This window comes from Fukomys damarensis, unplaced genomic scaffold, assembly GCF_012274545.1.
Source record: "Fukomys damarensis isolate Sample0158 unplaced genomic scaffold, DMR_v1.0_HiC HiC_scaffold_16, whole genome shotgun sequence".
NCBI classification, from domain to species: Eukaryota; Metazoa; Chordata; class Mammalia; order Rodentia; family Bathyergidae; genus Fukomys; species Fukomys damarensis.
In genome coordinates, this window is record NW_022900928.1 from 117,835,172 (window position 1) to 117,860,519 (window position 25,348).

A 25,348-nucleotide genomic window follows, 5' to 3' on the forward strand; every position below is an offset into this window, starting at 1 on the left:
CCTCATATAAGACACTCTGCAAAGAATGAGATCTAGCACAGCCTTGGGGCCAGCCAGTCCCAAGTGCTGCCTCTGGGAGGCCGTGTGACCTTTGACATGCCGCCTCATCCCTCTGAAATTTGGGTCTTTATCTGCCAACATACCTTGCTGGGATGTTGCAAGGCCTAGATGAGCTCATGCAGGTAAATAAAGAATCCAGCTCAATGTCTGGTTTAGCACTGGAACTCAAAACATAACGGGTGTCAAGGACCATCTACCTGCACACTCTGTCACTGTGGCTTGATGGCTTTGGTTTTGGAGACCCAACGATGAGACTGGAGAAGAACACCCTCCCTGACCCCACTGCCTGGGCACCTCCACCCCATGAGCCTGTGGCCCGGACCTACCTGATGGGCTTTGGAAGTGGCTGGACACTTGGTGGGACTCTAGTGGCTCCCTGGGAAAGAGAAAAAAAGAGGTAGCATTACAGGGAATAGGCAGGAGGGCAGGAGGGCAGCAGCAAGAGCAGTCCACAAGGAACATCAGGGCCTCAGCCAAACACAAATCGTCTGCTTTCTCTGCCAGGCATTCCGGCCCTGCCACTCCAGCAACACAGCAACCCGAACCTAACGCAGTCAAGGCCAATTGCACGTGAACACACTTGCCCATGCACAGCCACCAAAGGGGTGGAAGGGAGAAATCGCCAATGCTGGGAAATGCACCCGCCCTAGGCTGGTGGCACCTGTCCTGAGGACACAGTTAACAGCCACTGAATCAACAAAAACATCTCCTCAGACTCACTGGACCGCCGCGGTGACAACCCCCAGTGGAGGTGACAAAGTACATCGGTAAGAGCAACAGGGAAGACGCGCGATGCATCCTTCCACCCAGAGCTTGGATCTGACTTCTCCAACAATGTCATCCCATGCTCCCCTCCCGCCTTGAAAGCAGCAACAGCGAGTCATTCAGTCAAGTGACTTGAGACAGCAGCCCAGCAGGTAGTGTCCTAGCGGCACTGAGCAGTGCTCCCGAGAATCCAGGTCTGCTGCCCTATCTCATCCACTCCCATCCTGGGCTTGTCGACTGTAGGCAAATGGACCACATCCCAAATGAGTGTCACAGCAATAAAAGCTCAGGGCCAGCGCCCCCCCAGGCCCTGGGCTCTGGGTCCCAGCATCCTGCTGAGCCACATGTAAAATGGGACAACCTTGAGGCTTGCATGGGGATGCAAAGAAATCATCACGCAAGGAGTTTTGCTTAATGCCTGGCATTTAATAAGTGACAACTGGTAGTTTCGCTGTTGCTATTATCGCAAGTACAACTAAAAGAGAAGTAACTGAGAGGATGGTTACAGCCATGCACCCTACAGAGCGTCACAACCTGCATCCCCTCTACCCCCAGCGGCTGCCCATCCTTTCAGCTACCTCACAAGATACAAAATCAGTATTCCTGGTATCTAGATTCCCCAGTCTGTCCTCTGAGCCCATCGACGCCTGCCAGAAACCCGGCTACCTCAACAGCCAAGTTACAGCCACCTCTTGGAAGAGGCAGGACCAAAACCCACCAAGGAGAGAACACACTGAGGCACAGGTGACTCACCCCCAAATCCCTGGGAAGCTGACGACCAAGCAGGACTCGCACTCCAACCTGAGGCTTGACCACGGGCCTGAAGCACAGGAGCTCCCTACTACAGTGCGTAAGGGGCAGGGATGGGCAGCCAAGCCCAAAATCAAGGCAGCTGGCCAAGGAGACAGCTCTCCATGCAACACCCTGGGCGGGCGGGCGGGCGGGCCTCAGAAGACTGTGACCAGTGTCCCTGCCTGGGCTACTCCAGCTCCAAACAGCTCAGCAGTGGCCTCAGTGCAAGGTGGCAAGAGCCAAGTGGGCCTGTCGGATGGAACCCTTCTCAGTCTCGGCAGCTCTGCTGGCCCAGGGACTTGCATTCACATGAGTCAGACCAGGAAGGGGGGAAGGAGGGGTAGTGTTCGGTTTGCAAGTCCCCAACCAGGCTGTTCCAAAACTACCCACCCAGAGGAACGCAGAAACCCAACACTTCATCCATCTCACTTCGCCAGTCCCTGACGAGGAGTCCCTGACTCTCCCCAGGCCTTGGGCCCTGATCCAGGCCCAGGGCCACCCTGCTATAAATAGCCCCTTGGGTTTCATCTGCTGCTGATCCACAGCCACTTTTGGAGGAAGCCACCACAGCTGCTTCGAACAACTGGAAGCCACAACTTAGCCAATGCTTGAGGTGGAGCCAACAACATGGATCCAGGCACAGGGAACTGGAGGGACACATTGAGGTGGATTGAGATGGCCCTGGCCAGGGTGCTGGGGTGCCCAGGGGAGCTGGGAGCCTCAGACACAGAGGTAGGACAAGGAGGGCCAGAGACCTGGCTCCCATTCCTCACCGCCTTCTTCCAAACGTTACGACACTCCACATTCCTCAGCCTCCCCACCCCAAAAGAGCCAGGGCAGATAAATACAAACTTGGCCCAAACAAAGTCTGGCCAGGCCGCCCCCAGAAGTGATAAGGCAAAGTCCAAGCCTGCTCTGCTCCACCAGGCAGCCTGTGGGGAAGGGAGGCAGGGGAGGAAGTGCCCCGGACAGTGACCCTGCAACAAAGGACAGGGACGAACAGCTGGACTGTCATCCCCTAATGAATCACTGGGCTGCCCTGGAACTGATGGGCTTCCTGTTTTCTGCAGAACTGGGGGGCATGTGACCTCTCACTGGCAGGGAACAGACACGCGTGGGAGACACTGTGTGTTGGCACACTCAGGCACACAGGGAGATCGGCCCAGCAAATGGGCTGGGGCAGTGGGCACTGTGGGTGAAAATGCACCCTAATGTTCCAGAACACCCAGCCGACCTCAGGGCTAGATGTGGTGCAGGCCTGATCACAGAGGCCTTGGATGAGAGGCTTGGGCTGAGTGGAGGCCACCGGTGATCTCTGCGTCTGATCTTGGTGAGCATTCCCTCAAGGGGTAAACATTCACAGAGCCCTAGCTGAGTGCCAGGCCAAGCACTAGGCACCAGGGAGTGCCGGGGGGGGGGGGGGCAGGGACAGAAAGGCCCTGACCAGAGAGAGCTGACACTCAACAGAGAAGCTACTCATTAACAGGGCCAGGTTGAGAAAGAGCCATGCAGCCTCATTTATCCATCTGTAAAATGGGTACAGCACATTGCAGGCAGCACCTCCTACCCACTCCACTCGGAGACCCTGGGGAGCACTTTACTGACTTGATTTTAAAAATAAAAATAAGCTCTTTGCCTGCCTGTAATTCTACGCTTTTCCTCTCTGGGGATTTCAAAGCCTTTAACCCATGGGGCTTTGAACTTCCTCCTAGCTCCTCCCAAGTCACAGACCAAAATAGAAGTTTTGATCCAACTCCCCAGGCACCAAACAGAACTCTCCCATCCTCATCTCCAAACACAGGCGCCTTCACTGTGAAAAGAGACTCCACAGCTTTTCCCACTGTCAGGAAGTTCCTCCTGGTATCTAACCCTCATCCTTCCTGCTGCAGACAGCTGATTTTTTAGGTGGGCGCTGATCATCACTCAGACCCTCCCGCCGGGGCTCAAGATCTGCCACCCAAGCTCCGTTATATTTACTGCCTTCTTCCTCTCTGGGCTTCGAGAGCAGGAAGCTCAGGCCTTGGGTGGAGTTGATTGGAAGCAACACCCCTGTGGGAAGAGCCCTGCCTTCCTTTGAGGTCCGCAGACCAAACACATCTCTGGACCCAAAGAAAAGCTGTTTCCTGAGCCCGAGTCCCCAGGGGGCACAGTTGGGAGGAGGCCGTGACAGGCAGCCAAGATGGCGGCCGGCCGCTCAGGGGCCCATCCCCATTCCTGTGTCCTCTGGGGGCTGCGGCCCCGCCCCTTCCCCTGGCCTTCCTGCCCACCAGCCTGGATTTTTCCAAAACAAAGTGAAGTGCGACAGAGCACACCGTCCATAAACTCCATTCCACACCACCTCGCTCAGAGGGAAACAGTCTTCCTGCGCGGTGCGTCCTGGGCCTTGGGCCAGAGGCAGGAAAGCAGCTCAACAAACAGCACATCATCCCACCAGCAAGCTGGGCCGCAAGCACGCTGCCTGGAGAACGGGCTCCCCTTCCCAGGGTGGACTGCAGGACAGCATGGCAGCTGGCCAGGGACTGACCCGGTGGCCCCTGGAACAGGTGGCTGGGAGCTGGACACAGTGGCGCATGCTCGTAACCCCAGCTGCTACTCTGGAGGCTGAGGCAGAAGGATCTCGAGTGGGAGCCCAGCCTGGGCAACTTAGGTTGGGGATGTAACTCAGTAAGAAAGCCCTCAGTTCAATCCCCACTACAATGATATAAATAAATAAATAAAAATTTTAAAGGGTTGAGGCACAGTTCAGTGATAAAGTTCTTGCCTAGCATGAGTAGGCGTTTTGCTGGGGTTCGATCCCCAGCGCGCACACGTGCATGCGCCCACACTCACACTCGTACACACTGGGTTTCCTCACCTCCCCTAGAGTATGGAGGGCAGTCTAGAATCTGCTCACCTCACACCGTCCACACACACCTTTAGTGGGCTAACCAGCCTCATCATGTCCCTCTTCCCCTTCCCAGGCAAGACACTACCATGAGCAAACACAAATGGGCAGACCCATTCATCCAGACCAGCGAAACTTTGTAAGGCCGTATGGGTGGTGGCCCATGTCTATGATCCCAACACTCTGGGAGGCTGAGGCAGAAGGATCCCCATTCAAACTCAGCCTGGACAACTTAGCAACTCAGCCTGGTTTCAAAATAAAAAAATAAAAAGGGCTAAGGATGTAGCTCAATCCCCAACACACACACACACACACACACACACACACACACACACACTCTCTCTCCTCAATCCCAGCTAACTGACCACCCTTTTCTTCTGTAGGACCAAGATCGTACACACCCTTATCAGCAACAATTCTTCATGATGTCTTAACTCATTCTCCCTTGCTGTAGCTTTATTTCCTAGGCTCCATGCAGCCAAGGCTGGTAATGCAGGGAGCTGTAGGATGTGGTTTCTCAATGTGCCTAGGGCACTAACTACTGCCCAGTTCCTTGGTAAAGGGCCAGGGGCCCTGGATGACACCAGATCCAAGCAGCGTTCCACAAAGGGAAGGAGTGGCAGTCATGGAGCCACTCGAGCCTCTGTTTCCTCATCTATCAGTGGAGTTTCAGCATGTGCCATGCAGGAGCATCATGAGGCTCTAAAACAGCCCCCTCCTAGCCCTTAATCAAAACCACAGAAATTAATTTATTGAGCACATACTGTAGGTTTTGGCTTTGAGTACTTTAATCTAGTTCATCCTCAGTGGGAGGTACACACAACAAAACACCACCAACCTGAACAGGGGTTCTCCCCAGTACACGTGTCCGTGCCCAGGGGAACACAGCCTTGCTCGCCAGCTTGAGAGGCATCCTCCCTGCTCCTCCTGGAGGCACCGTGCAGCCCTGACAGCTCTGCTCCATAGCGCGGGTGTGCAGAGCGCCCAGGATGCGGTGCAGCGTGTGGTTGCCTACAGGAGCTACCTCCCTGCTCCCAGCACCTCCCCGGGGCCCTCCCCACCATGGGTCAGGCAGCTGTCAGATGATAGGGCCTCATGCCATCAACAGCTCCCCCTGTGCCAACCGCCAAAACCACTCCCTGTTCCTCCACAGACCAGCAGGCAAGGCAGAGAGGCCAGCGCAGCACATGGGTGTGCGTGTGTGTGTGTGTGTGTGTGTGTGTGTGTGTGTGTGAAGAAAGAGCCACTTTTGTGGGATCTCCTGCATGGTGTAGGAACAAACAAGCCACTCGAAGACCTGACTTGGAGCAAGGGCTCCATGCCCTTCCCTGGGTCCCTTCCACTGAAGGCACTTGCCACCCCCAAAATGGAAGGCAGGAGGGGCCCGAGGATAGGCCAGTCCCTCTCCCAGCATCTTCCAGAATCAGTGGCAAAATACGGGATTTTGCCATTTCCAAAGGCTCCTGTTTCCCGAGAAGCAACCCCATCCCCTACAACACCCCAAGAGCCCAGGGCCCTCTTCCTCTGGCCCCATACCTCTTTGTCCATCTCCTTTACCCCTTCCAAGAGCACCAGGCTCCCAGACGCGCCCTCCCGGGAGCTGTCACGGAATGGTGAGCTCCAGATGCAGCCTAGATGCAGCCCAAGGCCAAGGCCCAGCTGCGAGGCAATGGGCTGCTCATGGCCTGCCCTTCGAGAAAGCACGCAAGGGAGGCCCACAAGACAGGACAGGGCCCCCCTCCCGGCCATTCCTCCTAGACCAGGGGCCCAGCTCTTCCCTCCAGCACTTACGTCCTCCTCCAGGCTTTTCCTTGAGTTTCCACCCCGGGAGGTTCCTTCTCCCTGAAGACAGAAGCGGGGGGGTTAGACAGTCAAGCAGTGCTCCTCCACCTGCTGGTACATCAGAGCAGAGGCGAGGGCGCTGGCAGAGGGGCCAGGGAATTTCTGTTGGACTTTTCTCTGTCCAATAGGAGACCCTCAGAGGCAGCCAAGCCCTCTCATTTGTGTCTCATGATCGCTGCTATGGGAGATATTTATTCCCGTTTTGCAGATGAGTAAATTCAGGCACAGACAGGCTCGCGCCTTGCCTACAGCTACACAGTTAGAACCTTATGGGCTGGGGATGTACCTCTGTGACAGAGGGTGGGCCTAGCATGTCTTCCATCTCCTACATGAATGAAAAGGAAAAGGTGGAAGAGGAAGAGAGGGGGAAGAGGAGGAGGAGAAAGAGAAGGATGAGAAACATCCAGGCACGTGTCTATGCTCTTTGAATTCTCAGAGACTGAAACAGGAGGATCCCTATTACAAATACAGCCTAGGCCACGCAGCAGCATGGCAAGACGCCGTCTCAACAAATAACTAAATAAATAAGTTAAGACCTGTGGATGTGGGCTTGGGTTCAATCTTCAGTACCACAAAAAATAAAAATATTAGAGCCTCCACGGAGTTGGGATTTGAACATAAGTCCTCCAACCCCAAGCCCATGACTTCATGCTGGCCGCTGGCAAGAGACACCCCCTCCGCAGCTAACCTCAGTTTCCCCACCGCAGAAACTCTCCCACATCCTCCCCTTCCTCTCCCCCACACCTTGAGGAAACTGTCTCTCTGCTAAGTCAGGCCTTTTTGGAAAGATCTGCCCAGCTTTCTCGCGTTCTATGTATTTAATAAAGAAGACCACATTGAACCGCCCGCCCCTCCCTCCACCTGCCTCGCTCCCAGGCGCCCATATCTGAGCACACGGCGATGTCAGATGCCCAGCTCGCTCCCAAGGACACCAGCACCTTCCGACTTCCCCCAAGCTCCCTAAAGCCAGAAGGACACCCCCAACTACCCCTGCTTGCTTTCCCACAAGCCCACCCTCTACCGCCCAGCCTTCCTGCTTCCCCCCAGACTTCCCTGCCCCACCCGCCTGCCCGAAGTCACTCACCAGGTCCACTACATTCTTTGGCGTCCCCTCAGCAGTGATGGGCTGCAGACAAAAGTGGAAAGCAGTGAGGCCTCAGGACAGTGTCCCCGGGGTGGGTGGCAGGGACAGACAGGATGACACCAACCCAAGACTCAGACCTAACCTGGCTGGCCCTGAACTTGAGAGGCAGAGAACTGAAAATGAAACAGGACCTTGTTAGTACTAGAACCACCCTTTTCTGCAAACTTACACTGAGGACTTAAAATGGAACAAGAAACGACGCATGAGGTGCTGTTGTTCTCATGGGCTGGGCGTTTTCACCAATACTCTCTACTTATTCACGTCAAGAATCCAGGGAGGTGGAGAACATTACGGTCTTTTAACGTCACTTCAGAGACAAGAAGTTAAGTGAGTGACCCAAAAGCACCGATTCTAACAGGGACGACAGGATGTGAATTCACCTTGGGGCTCCTACTTTGTGTCTTTGCATGAAGTCACAGCAGCGGGTAGAAGCCTGCCCCATCCTACTGCTTCAGGCTTCCTAGGTCTCCACCCTCCGTCCTCACAGACCTCAGTCTTCATACACAAAACTGCACAACACCACCGCATCAGACCTGGCTGTACACCGCCCTTGCTTAATGGCACAACCAGGCCTTGCCCCATGGATTGGCTTCCCTTCATGCCAAGGTGGAGAGCTCCCTCCTCCATGAAGCCCTCCCTGACCACCACACCAAGCAGGGATCTGAGATCTAGTCAGTCTCTCCATCTGCCCATTATCTCCGCATATAAAGGATCTCACTGTGGGAATATATGTCTCATTTCCCTGCAATTCTGTTACTTGTGATTCTCACTCAACCTACATCTGAAATAGATTCAAAGCAACATTTTTACAAATTCAACCAAAAGCTCCCTCCTGCCAGGGCCTATGACTAATGTGTAGCAGGGCATCAGTAACCCCTGGAAACAGATCACCCTGGAGCTGGCCTTCCCCTGCCCAAAACAATGGGAGGCTCTCTACAAAAGGATTCTGAAAAGTGGCCTCCTCAGGCCCCCAGAGTAGGAAGAGAAACTTTCAGTCCCAGATCTACCTCCTGACCACAGCTTTCAGCTCAGCCACGGGATTCTGGGCCCTTGCCTCAGAAGAAAGGATGCCAGAAGCTGGGAATGGTGGCGCATGCCTATAATCCCAGCACTCGGGAGGCTGAGGCAAGTGGATCGCTGTGAGTTCGAGACCAGCCTGGACTACATAGTGACTTCCAAGTCAGACTCAACTACATAGTGAGACCCTGTCTCAAAAAAACCAAAATAAATAAATAATTAATTAGTTAAAATTTAAAATAAAAGGAAAGGATGCCAGCACCCTTGGGACAGATGAGATGAGCCTTTTCGAGGATGCTCCCAGACGGAGTTGAAGACAGGTGTCTTGGAACAGGAAATGCCTGGCCCAACCCATGGCAGGACCTGAGGGGCGGACAACTTTCCATGGAGACGGGGATGGACAGAATGACCACCAATGGTATGGGCATCAGGGAGAAGCAGTAGAGAGATGGGATGGGGAAATTGGGCTGCACTCAGTGTAACAGTGGTCCTCCCAGAAACGACCCCTCCTGCCTGGAGACCAGACTGAGGCCAAAACTTCCCTGTAAGAGCTGAGACTTGCTGAGCAGTTTGGGGCAGAGCCAACCTGGGTGCTGGAGGGAGATCGGGGTCCTGGCACACAGCAGAAGCAGGAACACAGCAACCTACCCCCCACCCCACCCCAGGGAGACCCTCATCGCTTCACCTGGATGTTGGGTATGGCTCTGAGGATTAGTAAAGATGTCACCTTTGCCTCTCCCAGCTCAGCCCTAACCCTAAGCCCCCAGGCATTTTCCTCTCAGAATTCTCTCCTGGGCCATGGGCCACTGGATAGGGAACACTTGAGCCTTTGGGAAACCCCCAGTCCCCCTGCCCTTGACTGAGCACTAAGCCCTCAGCTCTCCCGACTCAGTCACTCCCTCTGCCTCCTGTAATGTGACCCAACTCAAAAGGGACCTAGGCCTGGGCATGGGAGCCCTCCATGGCGGTGTTGGCCCATCAAATCTCACGGCCTCCAGCCCTCCCCTTCTTGACCAGGGCTGTCATACTGGCCTGGGACCTCCACCTCACATGGAGATGGTCCCTCTGGCTCTTTCCTAAGCAGCTCTGGTCCCCCAGGGCAGACAGACGGGGACCTCTGGAAAGCCACCCCCGAACCAGAGATATGAACCCAGAGCTCCCAACTCTACAGCCCTCTCCGACCACATGGCCACCCAACCTCCCTAAAATGGACAGAAATGGGAGAGATGGGGTCATCTACGTGGCTACCCCAGCCCCTGAAGAGCTTCTTCACGTCCTCTCCAGGGAAAGTGCCTCATCGGGCCAGCTTCCAGCACAGTGGACATATGATGTCCAGGCCCTGACCTGAAACCTCTGAGTCAGTGACATCCATGCAGGGACCCAGGAATGTGCAGGAATCACTGGCCTGCAGACCACCTGGGGTTACATCTGGGCTCCCTGCTGCTGACTGGTGACCCTCAGCAGTTCCCAGTGTCCCACCAGGATGACCTAGGGTGACTTTGTGGCCACAAATGAAACACAGAACCTGAGGCCCTTACAGGAGTACCTGGCAGGAGGACGCTCTGGGTCCACGTTGACTTTTACTATTATTCGTTATCCCAAACTTGGGGCATCCCACACCCACTCAGGGCCTACCCTGCCTCTCCCTGCCCCGCCCCAGCCCACCACTCCCGGGCCTGGCATGGGGTAGACAATGCAGTGGGGTTGATATTAGAAACCACAGGCCTCAGCAGAGCAGCAGAACCATCCTCTTCCTGCCCATGATCATCTGAGTGCCATCCTCTTTGCCCCCGCCCCTTCCCCTTGCCAGCTGGAGACTGGCCACAGGGCAGCACTTGCCAGGGATCAGATGCTTTGAACTTACTGCTCTACATGCTTTCTGAAGAGCTAAAAATTTCCAGAAACCCCTCCCATCCTAACACCCCAAGCTATCCTGCCATGTTTGCAAATCCAGCCTGGCGTGCATGCTACACCCCACCCCAATTCTCCTAGGACTGAAGTCCTGCTTCTCTGTTTCCTGACTGCTGCCAACCCAAGGACTACTGGAAATGAGAAGTGTGGGACTGCAGCAGAACCATCCTCTTCCTGCCCATGATCATCTGAGTGCCATCCTCTTTGCCCCCGCCCCTTCCCCTTGCCAGCTGGAGACTGGCCACAGGGCAGCACTTGCCAGGGATCAGATGCTTTGAACTTACTGCTCTACATGCTTTCTGAAGAGCTAAAAATTTCCAGAAACCCCTCCCATCCTAACACCCCAAGCTATCCTGCCATGTTTGCAAATCCAGCCTGGCGTGCATGCTACACCCCACCCCAATTCTCCTAGGACTGAAGTCCTGCTTCTCTGTTTCCTGACTGCTGCCAACCCAAGGACTACTGGAAATGAGAAGTGTTTGGAGGTGGGGGGATCCCCCAGGCTGCCCCAGCCCAGGCTCTACAGGAAGTCTGAGGCCAGAGAAAAGCTCTGGGCCACCCAGGGCTGTGGTTCCCCTGAACCACAGTGACCCCTGGGTCCTGACTGCCATCCTACCTTTATCTGCAAGACCCCACACAGATACACACAGTGCCCTACCTCACACACACACTTTTTACCCTCTTTCTGATTTATTTTTGTCCTGAGAACACATGGCTTTCCAACATACTACATATTGTACTTACTCATCTTGTTTAGAGTCTGTCTGTTGCACTAAAATATAAACTCCTCTTTCCCCATCCCAGAGCCTAAAAATGTGCCTGGCATACTGTGGGCCTCAGTAAATATCTGTGGAGTGAATCCACTACCACTCACTGCCTTTTCTGATACCCAACCCTGCAGAACATTCATTGACAATGCAGCTGACACCCCAGGTTTCCTAGATCTGAAGGTCTTTGACCTCTGCCTTTGCTTAGATTTGGGCCAGAACTTCTCTTACTCCCCCCACAACACACACACACACACACACACACACACACACACACACACACACACACACACTTGCACTCAACACCCTCTCGTAACACTCAGAACCTGAGCCTTTTGAGGGCCTGAGGCATCATCTCCTCCTTCCTCTCTCATGATGAGGTTTAGGGTAGGGCTGGGGTTGGCTCCCAGGGGTGCAAAGCCCACAGCCACACTCTTCACACTGCCCCTCACCCTGGGTCCCCAGCCAGGGCTAGCAAGTACCTCAAAGTCAGTGGCGGAGGGTGAGGGGGATGGAGCCCAAAGAAAGGTCCCCTCCCTGTCCATTCCTAAGACCAAACCTGCCATGTAAGGACCCCAGGCTTTGCCAGCCCTACCACGGTCTTCCACAATCCCCTCTGCCCTTCTAGAAGGGCCCCTCGGAATCCAGCTTAAGGAGCAGATGACAGGGGTTAGACCTAATGCTACTTAAAAGCTAAGCCCTCTAGGTGCAGTGCCACATACCTGAAACCTGAGCAACTCAAGAGAAGGATTGCAAGTTTGGGGCCGAACTGAGCAACTTAGCAAGACCCTGTCTCAAATTTTAAAAAAGGTCTGGAGATATAGCTCTATGGTAGAGCTCTTGCCCAGCATGCTCCAGCCCCTGGGTTCCACCCCCAGCACCCTAGTGCCCTTTGGGGATTGCTCTGCACTAGGGCCTCAAAGCCAGGAGTGTGGAGCAAGGTGGAACTAGGGTGAGAGGCTTAGGCATGATGGATCCTGACAGATTCTGTGAGTGCACGTGCCCAGGCCAAGAGTGATGCCCCTCGAATCTTGCAGAGGCACTACTTGCTTCCACTGCTCTTGACCCTGATATGGAGGTGCTAAAGCTATAACTATTCATGAAGCACTAAAGACATCCTGGACAGAATATCAGGCACTTTGCTTTCCTGACCACCAATCCTCATGACCACCAAGGAAGCTGAGAGTCTGAGTCAATAACTTGCCCAAGAGAGTTTGCCCCTTCCACCTCCCTCCTGCTCTCTCTTTCTCCTCTGCCCCCGCCCTCTCTCTGATCCCTGAGACCATCTTCCTTAGTGCCAGAACCCACTTTCTGACAGTCCCTTGAGAGCCATCCCTTGGACTCTGGTCCTCCATAGGAAGGCACTTCTTGGCTACCCCTCCATAAGAAGAACAGGAAATGGACCAAAGTAGAAGAGACTGAGATCAGATAACAGTGGTCCTCTTCCTGAATGTGAGGGGCTGTGAACCACAGGGTGGATAAGGGAAACTGCACAACCTTTCTTCAATTTTTTTTTTAAAAAAAAAAAAAAACATGTTCTCTCCATGGCCACTGTGTGGGCTCGGGAGGGGCTGCCATGATAGAGGACTGGGGTGTCTGGGACGACTGCCTGGGGGCTCACGCAGCAGGACACCTTGGTGGCCTGCAGGGAGGGTGGGCTAGGAAAAAATGTATTTATAGGCTGTTGTTTTGGAGGAAGGAAAAGGATGGGGGGTCTGGGGGCACACAGAATGCGGACTCAGCCTCCGAGGAACATTCCGTCCAAATTCCTCACCCTCGTTCCACCCTGCCAGCTCTCCCTTCTCTTGTCCCCTGGGAGGCCAGGAATCCAGGCAGGTTTGGGGGCCAAAATGACCCCGTGACATCACATGTCCTGCCGTGGCAATGAACTGTGAGGTCACTTGGCATGGCCTATCAGGAGGGCAAGAAGCTGGGAGCCACTGGGCTGGGCAGGCGAGGGGCTGGACTGGCCTCAGACCCAGGAAGCAGAGAAAGTTATTCCAGGCTTGCTTGTTCCAAAAATAGAACCACAAGCCGAGGAAGGGAGGGGGCTGAAAGCAGGCCGGAGGGCAGGGAACTGCATTTATGGGGCACATATGGGGCGCATGGTGAGCGTGGGGGGAGACGGCCAGTGGAGGTGTGGCCTCATTTAATGGCCGTGAGGACAACAGTAACTATGACAAGAAGTGCAGCAGCAGGGAAAGGGGACAGGTCTCTGCGCTCTGGTCTTCCTACGGCAAAACATCACTTCATGGTCACAGGGTAGCGAGGGATACTTTGGTCCTCTCCTGGCAAATGGGGACAGGGGCTCTGGAGAGGGTGGTTGTCCAGTGTGAACCCGGGTCTCCCCTCAAAACCTGTGCCTGGTGTCACCGTACCTGGACAAAGTGGGAGCCACCAGGGGTGGCATAAGTGAACTCAAGGCTGGCAGGAGGGTACTACACAGGCAGACTGGGGCCAGGCAAGACAGCAAGGCATCCAACCCCAAATGTCGGGGTGAAGCCGCTTGGGGCCACATCCTCTCCCAGGCAGGCTAAGGCCACCGGAGGAAAAAAACAGGCCTGCTGTGATTCAGTGGAAAGTTATGCCTGACTTCCCTGCACCCTCAGGGGAGGACCTAGGCAAGCCCACTCCTGCCCTCGCCCCTCCCCAGCACACCCTGAGGGGCCCAGAGCCCGATTCCTAGTAGGCTGGGCCACCCTGGACACCCTCACCAGCGCTGGCCAGGGGCCAGGCTGGAATATTTCATGCTCCCTCTTGCCATGGCCCCCGGACACAACCCTTCTCCTCCTGCAATCGGCTGGGCACTGGACAGCTGCGCTTCCCTCGGCCCTTCCTCCACAGCTCATGCCTGGCACCTGCACCAGCTTCTGCTCCTCTGTGGCCACCCCTCCCTATCAGCCCTTGCTGCAGGTGGCAACAGGCTCCCATCTCTCGAGCCCTGCATTGGGTCACTTCCCCACTCAGGGACCCATAATGGCCCTTGGTGCTTAGCACATCAAGTTCAAGTTCCCCGACTTAGGGCTCCTCCAGGAGCTGGCCCCACCCCCTCAGGATGGCAGACTCCACCACCCTGCCCTCTTCTCTGGCCTCTGATGAGAGCACTGCAGCCCCCCACGTTCCTCTGCCTCCACTCCGGAACTCATACTGCCCCCACCCGCTCCCGCCAGGCCACCAGAGAGGTGTAACAGGCAAGGAAATCCAAGTCCCTCTTCCCCCAGCAAGAGCGGCCTGGCTAAAATCATTACAGCGGACTTAACCTGCCCTTTAGTGGGCTCAGCACTTTTCATAGAGGTTCTGCCCCCTCTCTTTCAGCCCTGCCACCTTCTGAAGTGTCCTCCCTCCTCCTTCCCTCTTCTCTTCTATTTGCTCAAGTCTCATATCAGCCCTACAGCAGGAGCCGGACTTGTCCAGCCATCTCAGCCTAGGCAGATAGCTTCTTTCCCCCAAACCCCAAACCTGCCCCGGGCAGAACCCCAAAGTTGAATGCTAATTATTTCTGTGGTAGAGTTCTCTCTCTCTCTCTCTCTCTCTCTCTCTCTCTCTCTCTCTGTCTCTCTCTCTCTCCCCAAGGAATATGAGGACCCCCAAGGGTAGGGCCCCATATCCTCCTTGTGCCAGTCCCGAGCACATTATGGGTGACCTTGTCCTCCAGGACCAGGTCCCTAAGGGCAGCTCTGGGAGGGGATCTCTCTCCCCTCAGCCCTCTGCTTCACATCCTATAGGTGTCAGTGAAGAGGAGTTCCAGTCACAGAACACAGGTCCCACCTCCACCACAAAGTCCCTATGGGCCTTTCTCCACATTAAGAAGCTCTTTCTCACACCCAAACTTCCTTTCTTCATAACAACACCTACTAGGGTCCACTTTGGAGCACAACAAAAAATAAGCCCCTCCACCTGCAACCTGTTCTGAGCCCCATTCCGCACCCATCCCTCACGTTCCCTGGGCTAAAGTAGCCCTAGGGGTTCCACCCTCCTCTCTGTGCCAGGGCTCCTCTGGGAATGCAATGCCCAGACGTCACTCCTCCACTTTGGAAGTCAGCCTCTGAGCAGGCTCATCTCTCAGCACGCTCCAGGTCTCACTGCCCCCTCTGTGCCCTGGGATGAAATGCACTGGGGCCACAGCTCAAAGGCAAATACACAGCCACATCCTTGATGATCAGCCAGCCATAGTGCTGGGAGGAGCAGTCCACCTGTGCGCTCCGGTACCAGTTAACATCGTGCTTTCTCTTCTTCCATGAGACTACATGGTGCCTTCTGATGCAGGCCCAACACAGAGGAACCTTGGGAAAATTATCTTAAAATCCCAGGGCCTGTTTACTTTCCAGCATGTAGAGCAATGGTGTTCAGGAGCTATTCATTGGTAAGATGGACAGACAGGCCCTCTCCCAAAGCCCAAGCCTACAGGGAATCAGAGACATTAGCTGTTTAGAAAGAGGGGCTGGAGAAACCTAGCACCTGGCAACACAGGGTACTTCCATCAGGAGCAAGCACCAGGGCTCCTGGGAGAAGGCAGAGCTGGGTACAATCCTGACCCACTGCCTGCCACCACCAGCCATGTGACTGTGCACAAGTCACCTAGTTTTCCAGAGCCCCTAATTACCACCTCCTGCCTCCCCGGCTCAGAATCAGGCCTGCCCTGCAGGTTCCCCAGGCCCCATGGAAAAGGCTCTGAAAGCTTCAGACGCTATATGCAAGTGACAGTGACATTTGTCATTAATATATGTGGTTAAGAGGGTAGATTCTGGTGCCAGACTACCGAGCTGAGAGCTCACTCTCCCTTTTAGTAGCTCGGTGGCTTTTGACCTCAGTTCCTCATGCAGACACTGGGAATAAAGCATAGAATCGCTCCTTTGTTGTCACTAAAGGGAGGGGAGAGAAAGAGGATAAAAAAGGAATGAAGATGTGTTATGTATATGTTCCAACTTCACACAAGGAATGCAAACATTATGTACTGCAAACATGTACTAGTAAAAGGATGCTTTTTTTTTTTAATCTTGCAACAAAATTCCAAAAATGGGGGCTAGTGTTTTACTGTAGCTATTATAACAGCTCTCCTCAGCTATGGGGAGAGTTCCAGGACCCCCAGTGGGTGCCTAAAACCAGATAGTACAGAACCTTATATATATATATTCTCTTCTTTTCACTTAAAGCAAGCACTTTAGGCTTCCCTTTGGCATATAAATTGTCATCCAAATTTGGCATCCAAATTGTCAGCAACACTACTCTTGTGCTTCAGAGCCATTTTTAAGTAAAGAGATACTAACAAGTATGTAATACCACAACAAGCCATCTGATATCTGAGGTAGCTAAGTGACTAACAGGCAGGTGGCTTATACAGTGCGGATCCACTGGACAGAGAACTGACTCACATCCCTGGCAGGACAAAGCCAGGCATCAAGAGATTTTTCATCTTACAACTCAGAATGACATACATTTTAAAACTTATGAATCGTTTATTCCTGGGATTTTCCATTTAATATTTTCAGACTGACTGACTTTGAATATCTAAAACCAAAAAAGGTGAAACCCCAGGTCAGGAGGCAGCATGCTATATTACTGTTGTAGATGAAATCACCATTTCCCTATACCTACAAGCCCCTCCAGACTCCCCACCCCAGGCTCCATGTCATTCCACAAGGACACTCTGAGACCCCTCCAAGGGCTGTACAAGGGGAAACAGCCTGCACCCTCAGTCACGCCCAGCCTAGGTCTCCTGAATGCCAGGCTATGTGCGCCCAGGAGCCTGGCATCCGGATGACCTTGGTGGCCACCCCATTTGGCTATCATCTGTGGGAAATTCCTTTGACTCTTATTTTTCAGAAGAAAAAAAAAAAAAGCTGCTTCAGCTCTTTCCAAGAATCAGGAGAGTTCATGGCAAACAAGGCCCCCCTCCATCCTACCCCACCATGGACCCCCTAGGAGGGGGCAACCCTAGAATCCTTTTACCCAAACCTTTGGGCAACATCTGTTGAGTAAATCGAAAACATGGGTTGAAGATTAAGCCACTTCTCCCTGGCTGGCCTGGGCACAGACTGGAAAACATGTCTGGCCAGCAGAGCCAAAAGCTAGACAGAAATCCTGGGTGCAGAGATGAGGGGTCCCAATCCCAGGAGGTCAGATTTAAGCAAGAGCAGTGAGAAGGTCAGAGGACGAGCTGTAGTCCCACTGAGTCAGGGAGAAAACTAGACAGACAAACACATGGACAGACACACTGTGCAAGGGGACAGGAGGGGCAGGGAGGCCAGAGACCAGCCCTACAGAGGCTGAAGGGCAGGCTGTGAATGAAAAAGGAAGGAAAAATAAAAACCCACCCTTTCCTCCCTCTTGTGAACCTGTTCAAAGCACTTGGCCATGAGGAAACAGGTGCTGAGTGCTCTCAGGGGAAGCCAGACTTTCTCCTGGTTTCCCCTGGGCCACTTTCCCACTCCCTGGAGACAGTAACTGGGCTTCCAGCTAAAGACAGCTGCCCTGCCTCAGACCCCCACCCATAGTTCTCACAGTCACCCCATGGGCCAGCAAGTAACACAGCCACAGGGTCCTGTTTATTGCACACCTAACCTGCACCAGACCCCTGGCTGGTTGCCTTCCCTCCAGCCATTCAGCAGACACATATAAAGCACCTACTGTGTGCAAAACAGTGGGAACCCAGCAAAAAAACAAACAGAGAAAAGTTCCCTGCTTCAGTGGGTGAAGCCCCCTTAAATAAAATAAAGATAAGTAAGTAAAATGCACAGTGTACTCAAGGATGAGGAAGCAAGGAAGAGAGATAGTATCACTGTGGAAGGGAAATGCTGATACTTGAGTAAAGAACTGAGGGATGGAAAGAGACTTGCAGGCACGTGCAGAAAGAACATTCCAGGCAAAAGAAAACAGCAAGTACAAAAGTCCTGAGGCAGCATCATGCTGGGTGTGTCCAAGAGTCTGCAAGGCCAGCTAGGTGCAACTGAGGGAGGGAGGAAGAGAGGACATAGCGAGGTGAGGTAAGAGGCGAGGTGAGAGGAAAGCTATTGTGTAAACTGTGGCAGCGAGTGGGGGGGGGGAGACCCTAGGCTTTGCCTTCAAGTGAGATGGGCAGTCATCAGAGGCTTCTGAATTCAGATTAGGTGGATTAATTCACTCACTTGATTCTTTTGACACCTTACAAGGTGGGTACTATCACGACACAGCTACCACACTGAGAAAGGAGGGTGAGGGTCGAGAGGTTAAGGAAGTATTGCGGGTCATACACCTGAACTTAGGGAGTGGGGAGCAGCAAATGGGGGGACAAGGACCCAGAGGGAGGGAGCAGAGCACTGGGGCTCTTAGTATATGTGCTGCCGAAGTGAGCACAGAATGCTGGGGCTCTTCACTGCTGGGAGGTGGGTTCTGACTCAGGCAGGGAAACCCTGGGCGGACAATCCAGCTGTCTCCACCACTTGGCCACCAGAGGGCTGGTCCAACCGCCTGAAGCTCGAGCCCCTTTGGCAGGTGGGGGCACATCACAGAGACATGCAGATTCCAGGAGTCCTTTCTGGAACCTATCTGCAGTCCTCCGGCTGGAACACCAAACTGTTCCCTTTTGTTCCAACCCCTGACGGTGCCTCCTATAAACAAAGCTCACAAGACTCCCAGTGGAAAGACATCTGACCTCTGCCCTGGGTCCCTAAATCCTGGACCCTCAGCCTCCCCACCTGGCCAAAGACACTGTTCTCGGCTACAAGGTGACAGTTCAGCCATAATATGGGGAACATGCTTAACCCTCTCCACTCTGCCCCCACACTCCACAGGTCTCGCCATTGCTCCTCTGGGATGCCAGGGACATTTCTCTGTGGCAGTTCCAACCCAGGCTGTTCTGGCTCCATTCCCCCCATCCCCCACGGCGCCTGCCTCCAACCCCTGCTGTTGTCAGATGACCCAGGACAGGGCTCCATGCGACTAACACTGTACATCTGGAGCTCACGGCTGGGCAGCTGATACCCAGAGGGTCTGACCCTTGAGAGCCGGGAGGAGGGGTCCCTGCAGAGAAGATAAACACCTGGCCCAGTGTGGAGAACTGCAGTGACACTGCCCAAGCCCCCAGGGGTCTGAGGGCCCAAGAACAGCTGTGACCTTGCTTTCATTCTGTCACCACCTTGAAGAGGGAGAGAAGGCACAGCATGTCTCCACACTGAGATCTAATCCGATCTTCTCTTAGATAGAAAGGATAACCAAGGACCAGAAAGAAAGAGTGACTGGCCCACCAGCCCACACTGAGTGGATATGAGAGCGAGCAGGTGACCTGACCAGGAGTCTGGTGCATGGATGGAGCAGGTGACCGTGTGGGTCCGGGCGATACCTGTATCTTCCCCAGGACACTTTGCCTCACCCCTAGACTCTGCCAATATCGGCACCAGACAGGTACCCTGGCCAGGCCCGTGGGATTGTGCCCACATGATGCCTCTCCATGACAGACCTCCAACACATGCTGCACACCCCAGACCCCTTCCCCTGCAGCCCCCCAGAGGCCCTCCTGTCTCGAGTGAAGGGTGAGAGGGAACAAGAGGGCAGGGAGCAAGTGCTGTCAATATTCCCTGCCAGCCCAGCTGGGATCAGTCTGCAACAGGGTGCTCACCATAGCCCACGCCTTCAAGGGATTCTTCCAGTCCAGGCTCTGGAAGCCTACCATATTGTTGAAAATTCAGAAAACAGCACAAAGGAAAAGAAATCCTTATTCTTACTACTGTAACCCATTGTTACTAAAATGCTGGTGTGTTGAGCTCAAGCCTCAATGTCTGGGGATTTTTTCCAGGCTAAGCAGCCAAACGTCACCCTGACAATTAGCAGGGGCATTTATGGGGGGATGGGGCGGCTGAGCCCAGGAGCTTAGGGACAAAGCTGAGGCCTCTTCTATGTGATAAACTGACCAGGTGGATGGACTCTGTGGGTCATGCTGTCCATCCCCCTGCCTCCGGGCAAAGGGTACTTGACCTGGGACCAGGCAGGTGGAAGGAGATGCCGCAGCACCCCAAGTCCTCTAAACCCTGGAACCACAGGCACCTGGCCAGGCCTGGAGACACACAAAATTCCCTTTTATGGGTTTTTCCAAGTACTTGAAGTCTCAAGATTGGAAAGAGCTGTCCTGCATCTCACCAGAGGGGACCTCATGACTCACTTCCTCCCTGTCCAGCTTCAGCCCAGGGATGCTGACCCTCGTCCACCACACTTAATTGCCCGACACACTTGGGTCCAAAGTCAGCTGCAGCTGCGGAGCCACAGGATGGGCTGCCAAGGGAAGGGACAGCTGTTACTCACCACCAGTTCATGGCTGGACGGAGGAACGCAGGGGGCAGCCACCTGTGGGAGGAGCAGAGAAAGGCCAGGTTAGCATCTCTTGTGAGCGTAGACTTAGTCTCCTGGGACCATCCCCACTGCCACCACCTCCTGGCAAGAGGCCCCTTCCCTGGAGACACAGGCAGCATCATCACAGCTGAGGGTCTTCAAAAGCTCCAGAAATGGGGAGCAATGCTTAGGCAGCAATTCCTAAACAGAGGAAGGGAATACAGACAGCAAGTGTGAAACGTACGTCACAGTTAAAATTTTGCAAAAAGCCCTAGACACTGAGGCTTGAGCGCAACATACCAGCATTTTAGTAACAATGGGTTACAGTAGTAAGAATAAGGATTTCTTTTCCTTTGTGCTGTTTTCTGAATTTTCAACAATATGGTAAGAACTTTAAATGATGACAAACTGTTACCAAAGCCTCTAGGAAAGGTAAAATCACCCTCTGCTGTCTCCCCTGGGCCAAGGAGAAGGCTCCTACTGGCCAGGGGACAAAATGTGGAAGGCTTTGAGGGGCAACAGCACCCACTGTGGGAGATCCTCCTCCTCCTCTTCTTCCTCTCCGGTCCGGAGGAAGGCCAGGGAGAGAGGCAAGGGAGGTGGGAGGAGGCCTCCCTGGCTGCTCCAACTCCTCTCCCTAAGATAACACACCCCCTCCCCGCCGCTGCCCCAGGCCAGGCAGCCAAACGTCACCCTGACAATTAGCAGGGGCATTTATCAGAGATCCATGTGCTCCTTTTTGCTAGCTGGGACTCGTTTTTCTTGGAGCTCAGTGTGCAACCTTGGCTCTGATTCCTGACCTGAACACCAGACAAGGGGCCTGCAGAAGGGACACAGCAGGAGGTCTCCCCCCGCCCGCCACCGAGCATGAGGGCGTCTGGGCACAAGTTGTGGGTGACCTACTAGGGGGCCACTGCCTCCCCAGACAGTGAGCAACCCCTCCATGCCTGCTGCCCCAGGGAGGGCCAATGTGAGAGCCCACAGCCCACAGTGCTATGGTCCCCAGGGCCACCCGAGCTGAGCCTGTGCTGTGGTCCCACCAGCCCAAGGGGATCCCCAGGCCTGACACGCCAGCCCTGATGAGGACACCCCTATGACAGTGTACCCCAAGCTCCGAGGATAGAAGTGGCCAGGAGTTAGCATCTCTGGGTTCTCGAGCCAATCACATTACAGGAGCTGACTCCCCAGCAAATTACCCAGGCTGGGTTTCAGTTTGCAATCCTCCTGTCTCAGCCTCCAGGAGTGATGGAATTACAGACATGCACCACCACACCCAGCTCTGAAGTGAATTTTAATGTTGAATTTTACTCAACAGCTATCACTGGGTCTGCATTACCATAAATGCCTTCTCTATGTTAACTCACTTTCACCAATCCAGTAAGGTAGATATTATTGCTTTATCCCCAGTGGAGATGCGTTGGGCACAGAGAGGCAAAGCAACTTGCCCAAAGTCACACAGATGGTAAGTGGCTGGAATTTGAACCCAGGTGGGCTGATTCCCAAGATGCAGTATGAAAGGGACCTCATCGCTCATGGCCCCACTTGCAGAAGAATGAGGAAACTCGTGGGGAGCTTGCTCCCAGAAGCCCAGGGCTCCCAACACACCCAAGCACAGGATTCGGAGTGATTGTTTGAGATGAAGCATCTGTGGGTCAGGGCCCAGGGAGAGGTGCATGTGGAAGAGACAGGGAGGTAAGGAAAGTCTCCAGAGCTGCCTGTGGCCTACAGGACTCCCTGCCTGCCGTGCCCATCAAAGTCTCAGCCCAGGGGCACTGCTGTCTTTGCCAGACATAGCCCTGAACCCCGCTGTGGGGCTGTGAGGTTTCCAGAAGCGGACCAGGCCTCCACAGTCCTGTCACCACGGGTCCCAGGAGCGTGGGTAGGACAGCACCCTCACCGTGCTCCAGGGTTCAGAGTGGTGCTGGGGCTGTCAGGACCCTGCGTGGAGACTGTGACGGGGGAGGGGCGCCGCCACAGTCAAGGCTGTGGGGGGGACAGATGTACTCTGAGGAGGGGCGGGAAGGACGATTACAGAGTCTCCCAGGCCCTCCCTGAAGCAGCAGGGAGAAGGTGGCCCAGGTGTCCCGCCTGAGGACCTGGACAAGGGAGCAGTCACTCCCCGCGGAGGGCCCGCCCGCTGCCCCAGAGCCCTCCCGCCCTCGGCCCACAGCTGCGCATTCCAGGCCGGCCGGCCACCGGCCCACAGACTGGGTTGTGTGTTTCAGTAGACTGGGTTGTGTGTTTCAGCATTTCTCTGCTCACTCTCTTTTTCTAAGGAAGAGAAATGTTTCCTTAAAAGGCTCTCTCCTTCCCTCCGGCATGCTGGCCCCTGGCCACCCTCTCAGAAGCCTGGGACGTGCCAAGGAGCGCCAGGGCCCCTGCCACTCTGGCCTGTGCCCGATGGGCCCACACGCCTGGCACCACCCGCAGTGGCTACCCCACTAACCCGTGGGGACCCAAGCTGTCAAGCCTCGCTCTGCAGAGGGGCAGCCCCTGGGAGTGTCTGCAGGGCCCTCGGTACCAGCCCTGTCATCTGTCCGCCTCGGGAACCGATGGCACTAGATCCCAGGACTCGGCCAGGCCTTCCCCTGGCATACCTCAAACAGCCCTCTGGATGCTGGGCACTGACAGAGCCTTATGCACCATCCTTGTACCTTCCGTGACAGAAGCGACAGCAGCAGCCAATACTCAAGTGGCACTGCTCTTACTTTGTGTAACTAACTCAATTCTTACAACAACCCTGAACAGGATGGTTACTACCCGTTTTGCAGGTAAGGAGGCTGAGGTGCAGCAGAGGAGGTTAAGGAGTTGGCCAACGGAGTAGAGTGCAGGCCTGGCGGCCTGGCTCCAGAGATGCCCTGTGCCCTCCATGCCAGGCTGACCTCCTGCAAACACTCACTGCCACAGAGATGCTACCAGCAGCTTGGCAGTGCCAGTGTGTCTGTACCCAGCATGGGGCTCACACCCACCACCACTTAGGTACTTACTTAGTACCAAGCCATTTGCTCCTACTCATTCCACGCTATCGTCCCCATCTCACAGATAGAGAAACTGAGGCACAGAATGCTTAATGATTTGCCCAGTGCTTCAGTGGAGCAGTGTGGCCCTGGACCCCAAGAGGTGAAAGGTGGGGAGATAGATGGAAGGTGAGGGTGTCCACAGGCTTGGATCGTGGCACATGCCTGACACTCCTCACACCCACTCACTAGTGCTCTCTCAACTTCAGAGGTGCCTGGGCACAGGACAGTGACAGGCAAGTGAGTCTAAAGGCACTAGATGACAGCTGGCACAGGCAGAAAGCTCTTCGAATGACCTGTCCCCTGACCTGTCCCCATTGTCCAGGATCCAAAGCCACGCACAGAGGATGGGCTTCTCTTAGTCCTTCGAACAACTAGCTCAGTTCTCCTCAGGGCCTTTGCATGTGCTTTACCATCTGCCCGGATGGCTTTCACTCCAGCAGTATGCATGACCATGTCCTTCCCATCCTTCTGGCTTTGGCTTAAATTCCACTACCCTAAAGAAACCTCACTGGCTCCTTAAATTACACACACTTCTCTCTCCTGCAGCCATATCTCTTCCTTCATCAACCTATTTGTAATGACATGTGCTTCCTTCCTACAGTGTGTGCAAACCAAGTGCCAGGAGAGGAGGAAGCAGGTTCTGCTTGTCACACTACCCGCAGGACAGAGCCCGCATGCAGCAGAAGCCCACTGAATACCTGGTGAAAGAATGAGAGTGATGCAAAGCCAGGGAAGGGAGATGCCTGTAGCCACCTGTAGTAAAACTCCCTGCCATTTGTTAAGCAGCTACTATGTCCCAGGCGCTGGGGCTGACCTTGATCTCTCTGAGACCCTCCATCCTGCAGTCAGCACTACTGCTACCATCTCACAGAAGAAGAAACCAAGTCTCCACAAGCCTCAGTGGGTATGTTCTCTTCTGACCTATCTCTGCTAGTCTCTTCTTTTTATCAGTGTGGCAAAATGCATGTAACACAAAATTAACCATTTACCCATTTGTAAGTGTATGATTCAGTGCCACTGAATGCATTCACAGTGACATATAACTGTGGTCAATACCCATCTCCAAACTTTTTCATCGTCCCAAACAAATGCCACACCCACTAAACAGTGGAATTCCCCATTTCCCTTCCTTAACCCTGATAGTACTCTTTTCTCTATGGATCTGCCTGTCTCCAGTGTTACCGCTTGTATTTCAATGTCCCCCCAAAGCCTCATCCGGTCGGTCGTAGGTGGGGCTTTTTGGAGATGGCTGGATATAGGGTTTGTACTGCTGGGATCAAGGGCATGATGCTGGGACTGATTCACAGTGAGCTGCTAGGATTATGGTGAGATACCAGGATTATGGATCTGAGTACTATTCGCCCTTAAGAGGGTAAAATATAAGGGACAGAAAGAGTTGTGTTCTCTTCTCTTGCTGCTTATCCCTTGCTTTTCCTGTCTTCTGATCTTCATGAACTGTTCTTTCTCTGCGACGCCCCTCTGCCATGACATCCTGCCTGGGAGCCAACCGACTATGAACTAAAACCTCTATAAGCTGTGAGCCGAAATAAACCTTCCCTCCTTTAACTTTGGGTGTCGGGCATTTTGTCCCAGCGATGAGAAAAGTAACTAAGATATCCAGGTACCTCACTATTACCTATCCGGGTTTGGGGGGGCGGGTATTTTTTGGCTTTGGGGTTTTTTTATGGTTCTTGGCTCAAAACTCCCCCAGCCTCCAAGGCAAGCCAAAGACACTAGGATTTGCTGGATCTGGCCATAAAGAAACCCTCTGACCTAAGCTTGCTTGTCAGGTAGGAGGTCACAGGATGCTCCTCATTCCAGAGGGTCCTGTTCGCACACCCTGGAG

At 54.1% G+C, this 25,348-nt stretch overlaps 1 protein-coding gene across 5 annotated transcripts in view; it reads right to left on the reverse strand.

Annotated features, from left to right (window-relative positions):
* Tns1 (tensin 1) overlaps nt 1-25,348 on the reverse strand; it is a 165,155-nt gene that overhangs the window by 89,202 nt on the left and 50,605 nt on the right. For 4 of the 5 annotated variants that reach the window (XM_033764621.1, XM_010611937.3, XM_010611940.3 and 1 more), the window contains exons 2-5: nt 20,456-20,497; nt 7,428-7,469; nt 6,293-6,343; nt 387-436 (exon numbers count right to left, since the gene is read on the reverse strand). Coding sequence is in view for 1 of the 5 variants with exons in the window: in XM_033764619.1 (XP_033620510.1) it covers nt 387-436; nt 5,340-5,465 (176 nt within the window). In the remaining 4 variants the exon portion in view is untranslated. Of the gene's footprint in view, nt 1-386; nt 437-5,339; nt 5,506-6,292; nt 6,344-7,427; nt 7,470-20,455; nt 20,498-25,348 lie in introns of those variants that run through there. The other variant, XM_033764619.1, reaches the window with a different exon arrangement.